The sequence below is a fragment of the Orycteropus afer genome, unplaced genomic scaffold (assembly GCF_000298275.1).
Source record: "Orycteropus afer afer isolate SDZICR_OR568_19922 unplaced genomic scaffold, OryAfe1.0 scaffold00100, whole genome shotgun sequence".
NCBI lineage: Eukaryota > Metazoa > Chordata > Mammalia > Tubulidentata > Orycteropodidae > Orycteropus > Orycteropus afer.
The window spans coordinates 184,628-198,727 of NW_006921687.1; the positions used below are offsets into that span (position 1 = coordinate 184,628).

A 14,100-nucleotide genomic window follows, 5' to 3' on the forward strand; every position below is an offset into this window, starting at 1 on the left:
GACCTCTTGTTGATCCACAGATCACACTTTGAATAGTAAAGCTATAATGTAAAATAGGGTATGTAGATGAAACTTATCCAACAAATTTACTTCAAATTTGAGTATTACAATTACAGGAAATCTCAAAATATTGATTTCATTTTCAATAAGAGAAACAACAAAACATTTTTACTCCAAAAGAGGAGGAGTGTGCAAATGTGGGATTTCATAAACTCAAGTAAACTTCTGGGGAAACTACGGTCATCCTCTCACATTTTCACAATTGCAGGCAAAACAAGAGTTCCAGGAGTTAACAATGTACAGTTTAATAATAATAATAATAATAATAATAATGGATTACTTACTTGTCTTAACAGCCTAAGTGATGTATGTTTATTAAAAATTTTCACAGCCACTTCTTCTCCTCCATAGGTGGCTCGATAAACAGATCCAAAACTGCCATCACCTTTTAGAAAAGAAAGTACAAAGCACTTAAATTAAGCAGCTCAAGCAGAAAAACTAAATAAAATATATCTGCTATTACTGAAGAATAATCTGACCTACTTGTTTCATGAATCAAATCTCCTCTAAAGCTATCTCTTCCTTTTACTTCCTGAACTAAGACATACCTAAGATTTTGTACCTAGCCTCCCAGTCTACCCATCTCTAAAATAACTGTATTTTTAATCTCTATAACAAGTATATAAAAGTATATATTATCTTATGCTCAAAAACATGTATTAAAAATTTCAAAAAGCAAGTTACTCATTTGAATATATATCTTATGCCTTCTGCTATATTTTAAACCTGTTGAAAATATTTTCTGTGTCTTATTAGTCTTGCTATCCTTCCATCCTGTCCTGCCATCATTCAATAAATATTTAACTTCTAAAACCATTCTCTAATGCTGTTAGCATCAAAAGTGTGAAGGGTGAATGAAAGCTGTAGAAACAGTTAATTGCTAGAATCAGAAATAGGATTTAGTAAAAAGGAGAGGGAAAAGAGAAAGAAAGCTGGAGGGAGAAGGGAAAGAATGAGGAGGTGACATGGAAACTTAAAGTTCTGGTTCCCTTCAATCAAGACAGCAACTCACAACAAAGAAAAAAGCTTAATGGAGTGAAGAGAAAAAAAATATAATCTAGGGAGATAAACCAGAATTTCAAATGAGACTGGTGGAACCCCTGAGACTGTGGCCCTTAGATATCCTTCAAGCCTGGAACTGATCCCACCATAGAGGATCAACTTTCAGCCAAACAATATTGAATAATATCAACAGGGTGGAATGTACTCCTCTGTACAATCAATTATATGAGACCAAAAGGGCAGATTTGCCAGGAAACAAACCACAGAAGGCAAGAAGGGTCAGGAAAGCAGGAAAAATGGAAATGGGGAACCCAGGGAGGAAGTGTGAAGAGTGCTGTTACATTGAGGAGATTGTAACCAATGTTAGGAAACAAAATATGTACAAATCATTGAACGAAAAATGAATTTTCTCTGTAAACTTTCACCTAAACTCTAACAATAATAATGTCAAGTGGGACTATAGATTTCTATCTTTGAGAATCACTGTGATTTAAGAGTGTATGCTGTCATACACTTCAGATGACCTGGAGCAGAAAAAAGGTAAAAAATTGTGTATTTGTGACACCTAGAAGGGAAGAAAGTTGAAGGCAAGGAAATCTTCCTAATTTCAACATATCACACCATTAAAATAGCTGTCTATTGAGGCTCTCCAGAAAAATAATTCCTCAAAGAGAAAATGTAACCCACAACTCCTTGGACACACACAAAAAATTCACCATGCATTTATTTTAGAAAATATATTCACAAAAAAGTTTATTAATAGTCACAAGTCTATTAAATGTTGTCATTTTAGTCACTGCATAATAGTTACTACTATGTGAGAAGAAACAGGTTAACAAAGGACCTGTATGCAACTCAGTCATTCCCTACAAGGAAATGCGTAGGCAGCGGATGACTTCCACCAGATCTGCCTAGCATAAAGATTCTGGAGAAGACTTTAAGTGTCTATGGAAGGATATCCTTGATCCATATTTGATTCTCAACTGGGTACAATGCCTACTCTCCAACCCCCAGGGCATTTGACAATATCTGGAGACCTGGGAAGAAGGGTATACTCGTGTTATCTAGTGGGTCATGGCCAAGGATGATGCTTAACATCCTACAATGCACAGGACAATCCCTTCTGCCCCCTACACACACCCACAATTTTTGTTGTTGCTGTTGTTATGTGCTGTTGAGTCAGACCCAACCCTCCTTGGGTTGCTGAGGCAGTATCACTACGGAAGTAGATTGCCCCATCTTCCTTACGAGAAGTGGCTGGTGGGTTTGAACCACCAGCCTTCTGGTTAGCAGTCAGGTGCCTTAGGCACTACACTATCAGAGCTCCCTACACACACAATTATCTAGCCTAAAATGTCAATGGTTCTGAGATTGAGAAGATTTTGCTTTTTGTTAGTAATGATGGATTTATGGGATGTGGGACTACAGAATAAAGAATAATCACATAAATATTTCTTGTCTATATAATTAATGGAGTAATATAAACACAGATGCTTCAAAACAGTTTTTGTGAACATTTCTGTAATACAGCTTAAAAAAACATTGGTTGATCTGAAAAACATCTAAATGTAGTAAAAAGGGATCTCTCTGGAAGCTGTTCCTGAAGGTTTGGGGCTCCTTCAGAGAAAGATAGACCATGTTTTGGTACTTGTCTGTATATGTGAATCACTAATTTTATATTGGGTAAGATCTAGGATTTGGGTTTGATGATTCAACATTTTGTGTTACTCCAATATTACTAATATGTTTATTTCCAGAGACCCAGGGCATTTAAATTCATTCTAAATCTCCCAGTGAACATAGAGAATAATGGTCAGATGGAATTATTTACATCTTTATGACATGTTCCAAATTCTGGATAATTTTAGCTAATAATGTTATATCCTGACTGATAGATTTTAGACATTTTCTTTATGGTAACCGAGTTAAAATTAATTGTAAACATGCACAACAATAAATTGCACATAAAATAAAGGCAGAATTTTCTGCCATACTTTACATTAAGTCAACTGAGTGATCTTAGTAGTGCCCACAATGACTTCTAGGAATATTTAAAACTTGACTGTGCCCCAGTGTCTGGGTTTTTTAATCCCAATTTTTTCTAAAAATAAGTTATGTTCTTTTTTCCTGTGTTGAGAATATACACAGTAGAACATACACCAACTCAACAATTACTACATGCACAGTTCAGTGACACTGACTACATTCTTCTAGTTGTGCAACCATCTTCACCCTCCTTTTTCAAATTACTCCTCCAGCATTAATGTAAACTCACTGCCCCTTAAGTTTCCTATTAATCTTTCAAGCTGCTATTGTCAATGAGAATTCAGCATTGTCATAGTGAGTAAGAAAATGCTGCTATGAACACACAGAGCTGTTCTCTCTAAGGGTGCTTTATTTACTGTGTTTGAGACAAAAAATGGCTGCTTCACATAGTTCAATGTAAAATTTCCTTATCTGCCTCCCTCATCCTTGGCAATTAAAGTGAATACAAGGACATACTGCAGAAATATTTGTGCTTCCATGATAGCCCACTTTCATCTCAATTCTAGTCTACATGAGTCTATAGTCTGCGTGAGTCTATAGAAAGCAATTCCAAATCTATAACATGGTATAATTTTAAAATATATAATTCCAACTGAAAAACATTATTAATAAATCTATAAAGACACTAAAAATCTATGGGGATCTAATCATGCAATGTGAATATTTTCTAAATCATAAGAAAAAATTAGGTAAATCTCCTGTTTTCTAGTTTTCCCTCTTAAACCAACAACAACAACAACAAAAAAAACATAGTTACCTAAGAGAAACTCCGGAGCTTGTTCAAATTCCAGTTCACCACTATTCAACATAATATTTCTAGGCAGATCAGCCAAAATCAAGTCAGGAGCAATCTGAGATATTGGAATGGTGAGTCTTGGTTGATCTGGATTTATTAGGAGGTCTCCTAAGAAGTAAATAAAAGATTAAAACGGGGGGAAAAAAAAAAAATTTAAAGTGTATAAGTAAATTCATGGTTTTGACTTACTAAAATAATTACATATCTATAACTTCTAATCAATTTCTTGGGTTTTATTATATTTTTTTTCTAGAAAACTTGAGAAAATTTTACAGGTTCAGTCAATTTATTTGCGATTTTTTTAAAATCCATTTGCTAGGCTCACTCAATCAGATACCTTAAATTACCTGACAAATAACTAGGAAAGAAGTTATCCATTCCATATTTCTGCCACATTTATGAAGTACATGTTATATAAAAAGACACCATGAGCCTGAAATGGTGGCATGGTGGTTAGGTGTTCGGCTGCTAACAAAAAGTTTGGAAGTTCAAACCCACAAGCCACTCAATGGGAAAAAGATGTGGCAGACTTTTTCTGGAAAGATTTAAGCCTTGGAAACTATATGAAGTAGTTCTACTCTGTCAATGGCAGTGTTGTTGTTGTAGCTATGTGCTGTCGATTCGGACCCGACTCATAGTGACCCCCCTTGGGTTTCCAAGGTGGTATCACTATGGAAGTAGATTGCCCAACCTTCCTTCTGAGGATATATAATAGGCATGCTGGTAAGCTCTTCAATGTATTGACTATTTTAATTTTCACAACAATTATATGAAATAGACTTGGTTAGTACTCCCCTTTTACAGATGAGGTTATGATGCTTAATGAGACAATATTCAAACCTTCAAGCCAACATTTTTTCTTAATTAAGAACACAAAGTCTTGGTGTTCTATTAGTAACAAATATAATGTATTTTTCTGACCTGTCACTACAACTGAATGCAATAACTTTCAATTAATCTATTTTGGGTAAGAATAATTTTATATTTATTACAAAAGTCAGCTGACAAATATAGAAGGATCACTTAAAAATATTTCTAGGTTGCTTTAGCACATACCTTCTTCTGCTTTCTTCATCAAGTCATCAAGTAAGATTTTCTGATGTTCTTCACCATCATTAAAACTATATAGTGCCCATTTCTTCAGCAGAGTTTCTCCTTCCCCACAAATATCAATTTCCAACAACCCAGGAAACCACTCTTCCATGAGAGAATCAATGTGATCCACAACTTGGCCCAAAAGAATACAGCCTACATAAGCCAAATAAGAACTCATCAGTACCCTGATAGGAGCAAAGACAGGAAACAGAGGCTGCAAAGTGAAAAGAAAGGTTTCGATGTCTTTAGTGGTACAATTCAAGGTTTTGAATTCATTTCCTTACCTTTTCTACAAGAAGGAACTGTAATTTTTAAGAAACTTTCTGAGTGATAATCTAAGACTTCTGATCCCACCAGGCAATAAGCTTCAGGAGACCAATTCAAGTAGATGCCTTGTCGCCAGTACATTCTGTTTGGGCGGAGTGCGCGTTCTAAAGGAAGTTTAAAAGGACCCAAATATATCCATTAATAATTAACTATTTCATATATCAGTGGGAAAAACACTTCACACACAAGTGACATGAATGCAGATCAGATCAGTTTTTTTTTTTTTTTTTTAATCTTCTTGTGCCTTGGGTCCAAATTTGCAGAGCCAATTTGTTTTATATTCAATAGTTTGTGTACATTTGATTTCACGTCCCGATTACCATCCCCAACCATAACAAACTCTCTTCCCCTCCCATCTCTGTGACTGCCCCCTCCCTGTGCCCTTAACTATGCACTCCTGTCTGTCCAGCCTTCCTTCTCTGTGAATGCTGCCCCTCTGGCGCTTCATGGCTGATTGCTCTAAGGAGTGCATCTTCCTGGAGCAGATGAGTACATTACTCGAGGGTAATATCAGTTTGTTTTGAAGACAAGTGCTTGGATCTTTAATGATACAACTACAATTCTCATTTATAGTTATTAAATATTTTTAATATTTTATCTTTATTTTTGCAATAAAATAAATACCAGTGGACAACCTAAGATACAGTTCAGGCTCATGGTGTTAAGTAATTTCATATGCTAATAGATGAAGAGTGAGAAACATCGGTTTTCATAACTTTGAAAAAGAAATTGGTGACCATGCTAACACCAAAAATTTCCTGAATGCTTTAATGTAGTACAGCTACTTAGATCTTGATTAAAGCCATGTAAGATAAGGTGTATTTCGGAACAGAGTAACACCTGCACAAAGCTGAATTAAATAAATCACCTCATTCTCCCAGAAGGAAGAGCAAATGTTATAAACACTCATTTTTTTTCCCCCTTTGTGATAAATTCCTCAAAGATTGTACAGCAAATTAGAGCTATTACAATACCTCTCTTGAATGCCTGGGGCCTTTTACATGTATTAAGTATATTGTTGTTGTTGTTGTTGTTGTTTGCCATCGAGTCCGCCCCGACTCATAGCGACCCCTCCTTGGGTTTCCGAGGCAGTATCACTACGGAAGTAGGAATGCCCAACCTTCCTTCCGAGGAGTATATATGTCTTTAAAAATAACAACAACAACAACTTGCCCTCACTGCCATGACTATTGTGGTAGTTAACATTATGTGTCAGCTTGGCTGGGCCTGGTTTTGAGTGGCTGGGCAGCTGGATGTAGCTATTATTCCCCATGATGAGACTGGTAATCAACTTCATGGTGGCATCTACTATGAGCAGCTGAGTAGCTGCCTTAGGGATGTGGTCTGCTTCCAGTATATAAGAAGACACTTTGAGAAAGGTCTCTGAGCTTTTTGGCATGCTTGGACCTTACATTTAGCTGAGTCTTCATTCAGTAGCCTGCCATGTTATTTGCCAACCTTTGGAATGTTTCCAGATTTGAACTAGTGGACTGATGTGTTGCTTAATAATCTTGGGACTGTGCCATTTTACTTACTGGCCTTGGGCTTGTCAGCCTCAGCAGCCAGCAGCTGCCTGAGTGAAATGATGCCTCCAGCTTCAGTGGGCTGGGAGCAAGAGGCAGAGCTGAAGGCCAAGGTGGAGGGCCTATACCCAGTCCCTAGAGCTGGCACTTTGAACTAGGCCTTCTAGCCTCCTAGACTGTAAGAGAATAAATCCATTTGTTAAAGTCATCCACTTGTGTTATTTTCTATTAGAGCTGCACTAGAGAACTAATACAATCCTCAATGGTCATTTCTTGCTTTTATTTGCTCAGTTTGTTTTGTTTTGTATGTTTAAACCAATGACTCTCCCTAGCAATCCCTACCTTTTAAGACTGCTGCTTCTGGTTTGCTTTGGTGTGGAAAGCAAGATATTCATCATAATCAGAACTATGTCTAAAAATAACAAATGGACTCTGAATGAGGACCTGAGGAATATTGTTCCTGACAAATTGCATGAGTTTATATATGCACATGGGTCTTTATACTAAGTCTGATAGGCTTATTTTCTGATTTTCAGTTGCCTTGCAAAGAAGTAAACTCTGGAAATGGCATATTATTGACCTTAATATGCTTTTCCCCAATTTCTCTAAATATTATCTCTGCACTAAATACATACCTCTTCCTGAAAGCATGTAAGGTGAAATTTCAAGTAATCGATTGATTAATCTTGACCAAAATCCCATTGGAAAATAAGGCATTTCATACAGTCGAATAATAATTTCTGAGTTCTCACAATGCGGAAGCTCTATCACAGGCCTGTGGTCAGACAAACTAAAGCAGGAAAAAAACATCATTATACAGCTCCAGAAAACAATGACTGTAATTGATGAATTGAGGATAAATGTGTTAAGCAATTGCACTTTTTATAATTTTTTTTGCGACATGTGGTTTCTACTTAAAAGTTTCAGTGGTTATTTAATCAATTCAAATGCAAGCTCAAGTGTAATAGATGTATGATTTTTTTTTCTCAGTAATTCTATTATACTAATATATAAATCAATATAATTATATATAAGCAAATATTTCAGGGAATATATACAACTTGAAATATATGTACTAGAAAAATCAAAGTATATTTTAAAAATTTATTTCCATTCATTTATCGATGCAATTTGTACTTTCCAGTGTTGTATTACTTTACATTTACAATATTTCCCATGTGTTTGTAATACCCCAAAACTAAACTCATTGCCATCAAGCTGATTCCGACTTATAATGTCCCCACAGGAGAGAGCAGAACTGCCCCACAGGGTTTCCAAGACTAAATCTACAACAGACTGCCATATCTTTCTCCTGCACATGGGCTGGTTGGCTTGAACTACCAATCTCTCAGTTATCAGCTGAATACTTTAACCATTGCACCACCATGGTTGTTTATGTGCTTGTTTATAGAGCAATATGAAACATTTCTACAAGACAGGGCTAGATCGTAGGCTTCCATTGCGATGTCTCTGACAATTCTCTGTCAACGTTATTTAAGACTTTCTCAGTACCATATTCATATGTACACACACAAGTATAAATGTAAAACAATCTCTACTATTTCCCTTTCTTAAATAATTATTTATTGAATAATTTAGGCAATTTACAGCAAACAGTAATTATATTCATAAAATAATCCAATATGTTTGCTACTTGGCTCCTCTGCAGATCTACCTTCTTAAATATACTGTAATATTTTAGAAGTCATTTGCTGTATCTTTAAAGTATTAAATGCACTCTTTTCATTAAAAGCCAATACTAGACTTCAAAACAAAGCTGACATATAAAGCAAAACACAATACATATTTAATACATGTACCACAGACCAAAGTTACTTTGATGATTAAAACAATATAATAAGTGGTGAATTTCCATACAGTAATTATTTTTTTAAGTTTTGGTTTACCTGCTTGGAACCAGCAAATTTTCTTCTCCTATTGGCAAGGCAATCTGGAATTTTTCTAGGAGTTTAAAGTACTGTGCCATGTAGTTCTTTGGAAATCTCCTTTTCTTTGAAAGGAATTTTTCCACATCTCTACGTGAAATAATTCCCTTAGGATGTTTCGGACCACCTTCCACTTTCACTGTCAAAATCTGAAAGATGTAACTCATAATCACTAGAATTCATTCTCTGAGGAGCTCAGAATTTAAGGCATTTAATGTCTATTTGCTCAGTGAAAATCACCAGAACATTTTCATGTTGTTACGTACAACAGGGGGCCTAATCCCTCTCATATCTTTGTAACCTAGAAGTTCATCATCCCTGCAACACATCTTCACCATGCTAGTGCCACCCAATGACTGGCAGTAGATTTTTCTACTTCTTCCCATTTTGAAGTGGACAATCCTAGGCCTCTAATAAATCTTGAAAATCCCTGAAGAATACCTCCTCTTCTTAATTCCTCAAGGTTAGGAGCAATGTCTTAGTCACCTGTTTACTCCCCATCGCATCCAGAAATTTGCATACCTCACGCCAGAGGTTTCCACCCACAAAAAAAAATTTTTTAAATGTCATTGAATAAAGAGAATACATTCAGATCAGAAATTATTGAGATTCTCCAAAACCAGTGTACCTTAAACTTTCCTTAGATCTAATTAACAGATCAATCTGATATCCCATATTTTTATACAAGGAGCTCTGGTGGCATAGTGGTTAAAGCATTCTACTGCTAATCAAAAGGCTGATAGTTCAAATCTTCCAGCCACTCTGTGAGAGAAAAATGAACCAGTCTGCTTCCACCACATTTTTATAATAACAGTATATTCCTAAGGACTGTGCTATCACTAGAAGCTTGTAATAGAAATACTACCTTACATTTATATAGTAAGAGATAAGCAGACACTCCTAGAAGGAAGACTGGGCAATCTACTTCCATAGAGATACTGTCTTGGAAGTCCAAGGAGGGGTCGCTATGAGTCAGATCCAACTCAACATCACTAAGTTTGTTTTTTTGGTCCATCAGTGGTAAGTGAGGCAGTGTAGCACAGTTTAGAGACTCTCAAAGTAATAACTGCACTTTTCTGGAGTTCACTCCCAGAATCTGAGTCAGTAGTTTAGGGTGAGGCTTGGGACTCTGCTTTTTTAACAAGCATCCCAGATTATTCTGATGCTCATAACACTTTTATGCTTTGATCATTGTCAGAGCAACTAAAAGAAAAGTTAGAAGAACTCTGCTTAAAATCTAGGCTCTGCATCTTATAATTTGTGTGACCTTGGAAAAGGCATTTAATTTCTTCAACCCACATTTTCCTTCTCTGTGAAATGAGGTAACAAAAGTGATTCTGCCTTAGATAGAAGTGAGGATAAAATATGCAAGGTATGCAAAACACTGACAATTTTTAGCAAAGGGTATTAAGCCCTCATATTTTAGCATTATTATCTACTTGTGTATTTTACTTAGGCAAATTCATTTTTAAAAGTGCTTTGTGCTTGATTTTTTAAATGAGATCATTTAAATGAGGTGTATAGTAAGCACTCAAAAAAAAAAAAAAAAAAAAAAAAAAAACAACTCACTGCCATCAAGTCAATTCCGACTCATAGAAATCCCCATTAGGCTTCTGAGGTGGTAAATCTTTACCAGAGTATATTGCCACATCTTTCTTATCTTCCTTTCAAGGAGCAGCTAGTGGGTTTGAATCACCAACCATCTGGTTAGCAATCAAATGCCTTAGGCACTGAGTCACCAGAGCTCCTTACATTAAGCAGTTGTTGTTGCTGTTGTTGTTATGTGCCGTCAAGTCGCCCCGACTCATAGCGACCCCTCCTTGGGTTTCCAAGGCAGTATCACTACGGAAGTAGGATTGCCCAACCTTCCTTCCGAGGAGTGGCTGGTGGGTTTGAACCGCCAGCCGTCTGGTTAGCAGGCAAGTGACTTAGCCACTATGCTACCAGAGCTCCTAAGTAAGAATCATTAATTTTTAGTTATTATTTGTGGTAAATAGTTTCTAAAGATAGACACCATCAACACCTTCTGTCCCTGGATGTGCATGCCACTCAGTACATCATCAAGAAATGCAGTCCATTTCCCCTCCCTTGAATCTGGGTCAGCCTTGGGTTTGTTCTCACCACTATAATGTGGCAAAAGTGACACTTGACCAACTCTGGGTCTATTTTTAAGAGGACTGGTAACTCCTGCTTCCTAAGAAAGCCAACCACAAGGTAAGATGTCCATTTCCTCAGAGACCATCATGCTGTGAGTAAGCTCAAGGTAGCCATATGAGAGGCCACATGGAGAAACACTAAGACAGGAGAAGTGTGAGTATGGCCATCTTGGACTTTCCAGCCAAGCTCAAATGAATGGAGCCAAGTGAACAACCCCAGCCAATACCATGTGGAACAGAACCACTCAGCTGAGCCCAATTAACATACAGACTTGTGAGAGATAACAAATTGTTGATGTTTTGCACCTCCAAATTTTGGAGATCCTTGTTACATAGCAATAAAACACAGAAACATTATCTTAGTGTTATCACCTTTAAAACATCGCCTAACGTTCCTTCAGCCGAGCATCTTGTAATGCTAACTTATGATTCTTTTCGAGGAAAGGATTTTCCCCATTCCTCTGTATTTCTTGCACGTAGTTTCTCCAAGAGATTAAATTGCCATGCAAGCTTTTTAATACTCTAACTGATTAATTCAATCAGTCACTTCCGTATCTCTTTTATCATACAGCTAAATGAGTTTTGCAAAGTCTCTATGCCTTGATGGAACTTTCTTTAATAAGTATAGTGACCTAACAGCTTGGGGCACTTAGAGAATGGGTGGGCTTATTAGTGCTCTGTACCATGAAATTATTCCTGCCCTGGCCTTGATGACTCAGGGAGGTGAATGCCTCCATTAATTTTTACTGATGTGTGTCAGACAAGTGGTTCTTGTTTCCACTTGGTTATTTATAACTTTCATGCTCTTTAAAGCTTCATGAATTGACATTATATTTCAATTTATCAGTGCAAGAAAAAATGATGTTATTTATTTCTTTACAGTAATAAAAAATTTAAATTATCATGTAACTGACCCTTTAGATTTGTCTTTCAAAATAACTTTGTGTTTTCAAATTCTTAATTTTGATTTCAATTAGCATGATTACCATGTAACTATGCTAGTGAGAGAAGAACTTTCATGGTATTTTATCTTAATCACACTATAGACTATTCAGGGATTTTTTTTTGCAGTCATAGTGCCTGCTGATTGGAAATCTGCTTTTTTTAAAAAAAAAAAACCTCCCAGGTGATGCTGATGCAAATCACTACTGAATAAGGTACTCCCACGCTCATAATACCCACAGATGTACAACTTTAAAGCTTCCAAATTCACATGGGAACACATCACTTCTTAATGTAACTTTAGCTCTTTCTTGATGATATAGAGTTTGGTTAGTGTCTGATAGTTACAGTATTCTACTTACAACAGCAAAATCTTTAGAGTATATTTTAAAATTACTTTTTTGTACTGGATGTGTCTACTGACACATACATTGGGTTTAGCACCACACCTGGCACACTCTCTAAAACTGCATGAGTACATCTTCACTGTTTAAAAACACTTTTTTTTCACATTTGTCAAAATAATAAGACCTAAATTACCAAGTAGTTCAATTATAAAAGTACTAAAATTTCGCTCACATACACTGAACTGAGGCAAGGTGCTAATCTCATTTAGTCCTTTTAGCAATCTTAATATCGTTAATATCAGTAGTTTATAAATGAAGAAAGGAAGACTTCAAATTTTGAGAAGTATTTTAAAGGTTGAAAGCTATAAAGTATTTAGAAGAGATGTGAACAAATATCAAGCTGATTCAAGAGCTTGTGCTCTCGACTACTGTCCTGTACTGGTTCCATTATCAGTTAGTATAATGGAACTTTCCATAATATATGTGCAGAAGGATGAACACCTAACTTAAAAATAACTACAAAAATATTTATAACTGGCATTACAGTTAATTTCCAATTACCAATGATGTTTTGATGTGCTTTCAAGTTCCATGTTATCAGATTTAACACCAACTGATTTCCTTTTTCAAAATATTTTCTTTTTCCCCTTAGGTAAAATTTTGCTACTCTTTTTAAAGATAATCTGAGGAAATTTAATTTCTATCATGGTTTAATTGGAAGGGGTATTTCTTTTTTTTTTTTTTTTGTTTTTCAACCTGAGAAAACCTGATTGATTATGTCTTGGTAGGGCTGATTTACCCATTATGCACAGTAGACACAATGCCTAGGTCCCACAAATGTTTTTTTGGGGGGATGTATATTTCTAATGTAAGAAGATACCATCATTTTAGGGCTCAGGAAGTTTTTTATAAAACTACACATTATACTCAAAAACCAAAGAATTGCTAATGGGTATATATGCTGGAGACATTCTCCTCCAGCTCACCTTAGTTCATGATTAAGTTAAAGGCAATGCTTCTCAATAGGAGTGATTTTTCCCTTTAGAGGACATTTGTCAATATCTGGAGACATTTTTGTTTGTCATAACTAGGAAGGTACTACTGGCATCTAGAGTATAGCATCCTACAGTGCACAGCAAAGAACTAGAAAGCCCAAAATGTCAATATCAAGGCTTAGAAACCCTGAGCTAGAATGTTCTGCTCAAGCAGTTTTCTATGGAAAACTGCACAGCTGAATTATTAAACCTAATCAATAGAAACTCAGAAGTACAGACTGTCATGGAGAAAAGAGGTCATTTTCCATATGAAATATTATAAATGAAGAAAAGGTAGCCATAACCACCATCCAAAAGTTTTTTTTTTAATTTTCAAGTATTTAGAGATCAGACCATCACATTTCCTCTACTCAAGAGTCAAAAGTCTCCTTCACGTTATCTAGATAGAAGCTTTACAGACTCATCAATCTAATTTTCATATATGTGTGAGTGTGTGTGTATTAAAAACTATATATATCTCACTGCCGTTGAGTTGGTTCCAGTCATAGGGATCCCTCCTAGGGTTTCCAAGGCAGTATCGCTATGGAAGTAGATTGGCCAATCTTCCTTCTGTTGTTGTTGTTGTTATGTGCCGTCGAATCAGCCCCGACTCACAGCGACCCCTCCTTGGGTTTCCGAGGCAGTATCACTGCAGAAGTAGGATTGCCCAACCTTCCTTCCGAATCCTTCTGAGGAGTGGCTTTTGAATCTCCAGCCACAGGGTGGATTTGAACCTCCAGCCTTCCAGTTAGCAGTCCCATACCTTAGGCAATATGCCACCAGAGCTCTTCAAACTCACTAGCCACTCCTCAGAAGGAAGGTTGGG

General features: G+C 36.3%; 1 protein-coding gene across 1 annotated transcript in view; it reads right to left on the reverse strand.

Moving 5' to 3' along the window:
* The window catches only part of LRRK2 (leucine rich repeat kinase 2), a 187,507-nt gene that overhangs the window by 65,863 nt on the left and 107,544 nt on the right, over nucleotides 1-14,100 (reverse strand). Inside the window, exons 34-39 of the mRNA XM_007943152.2 lie at nucleotides 8,757-8,944; nucleotides 7,485-7,639; nucleotides 5,284-5,430; nucleotides 4,961-5,152; nucleotides 3,866-4,012; nucleotides 345-445 (exon numbers count right to left, since the gene is read on the reverse strand). Of these exons, the coding sequence (XP_007941343.1) occupies nucleotides 345-445; nucleotides 3,866-4,012; nucleotides 4,961-5,152; nucleotides 5,284-5,430; nucleotides 7,485-7,639; nucleotides 8,757-8,944 (930 nt within the window). The remainder of the gene's footprint in view (nucleotides 1-344; nucleotides 446-3,865; nucleotides 4,013-4,960; nucleotides 5,153-5,283; nucleotides 5,431-7,484; nucleotides 7,640-8,756; nucleotides 8,945-14,100) is intronic.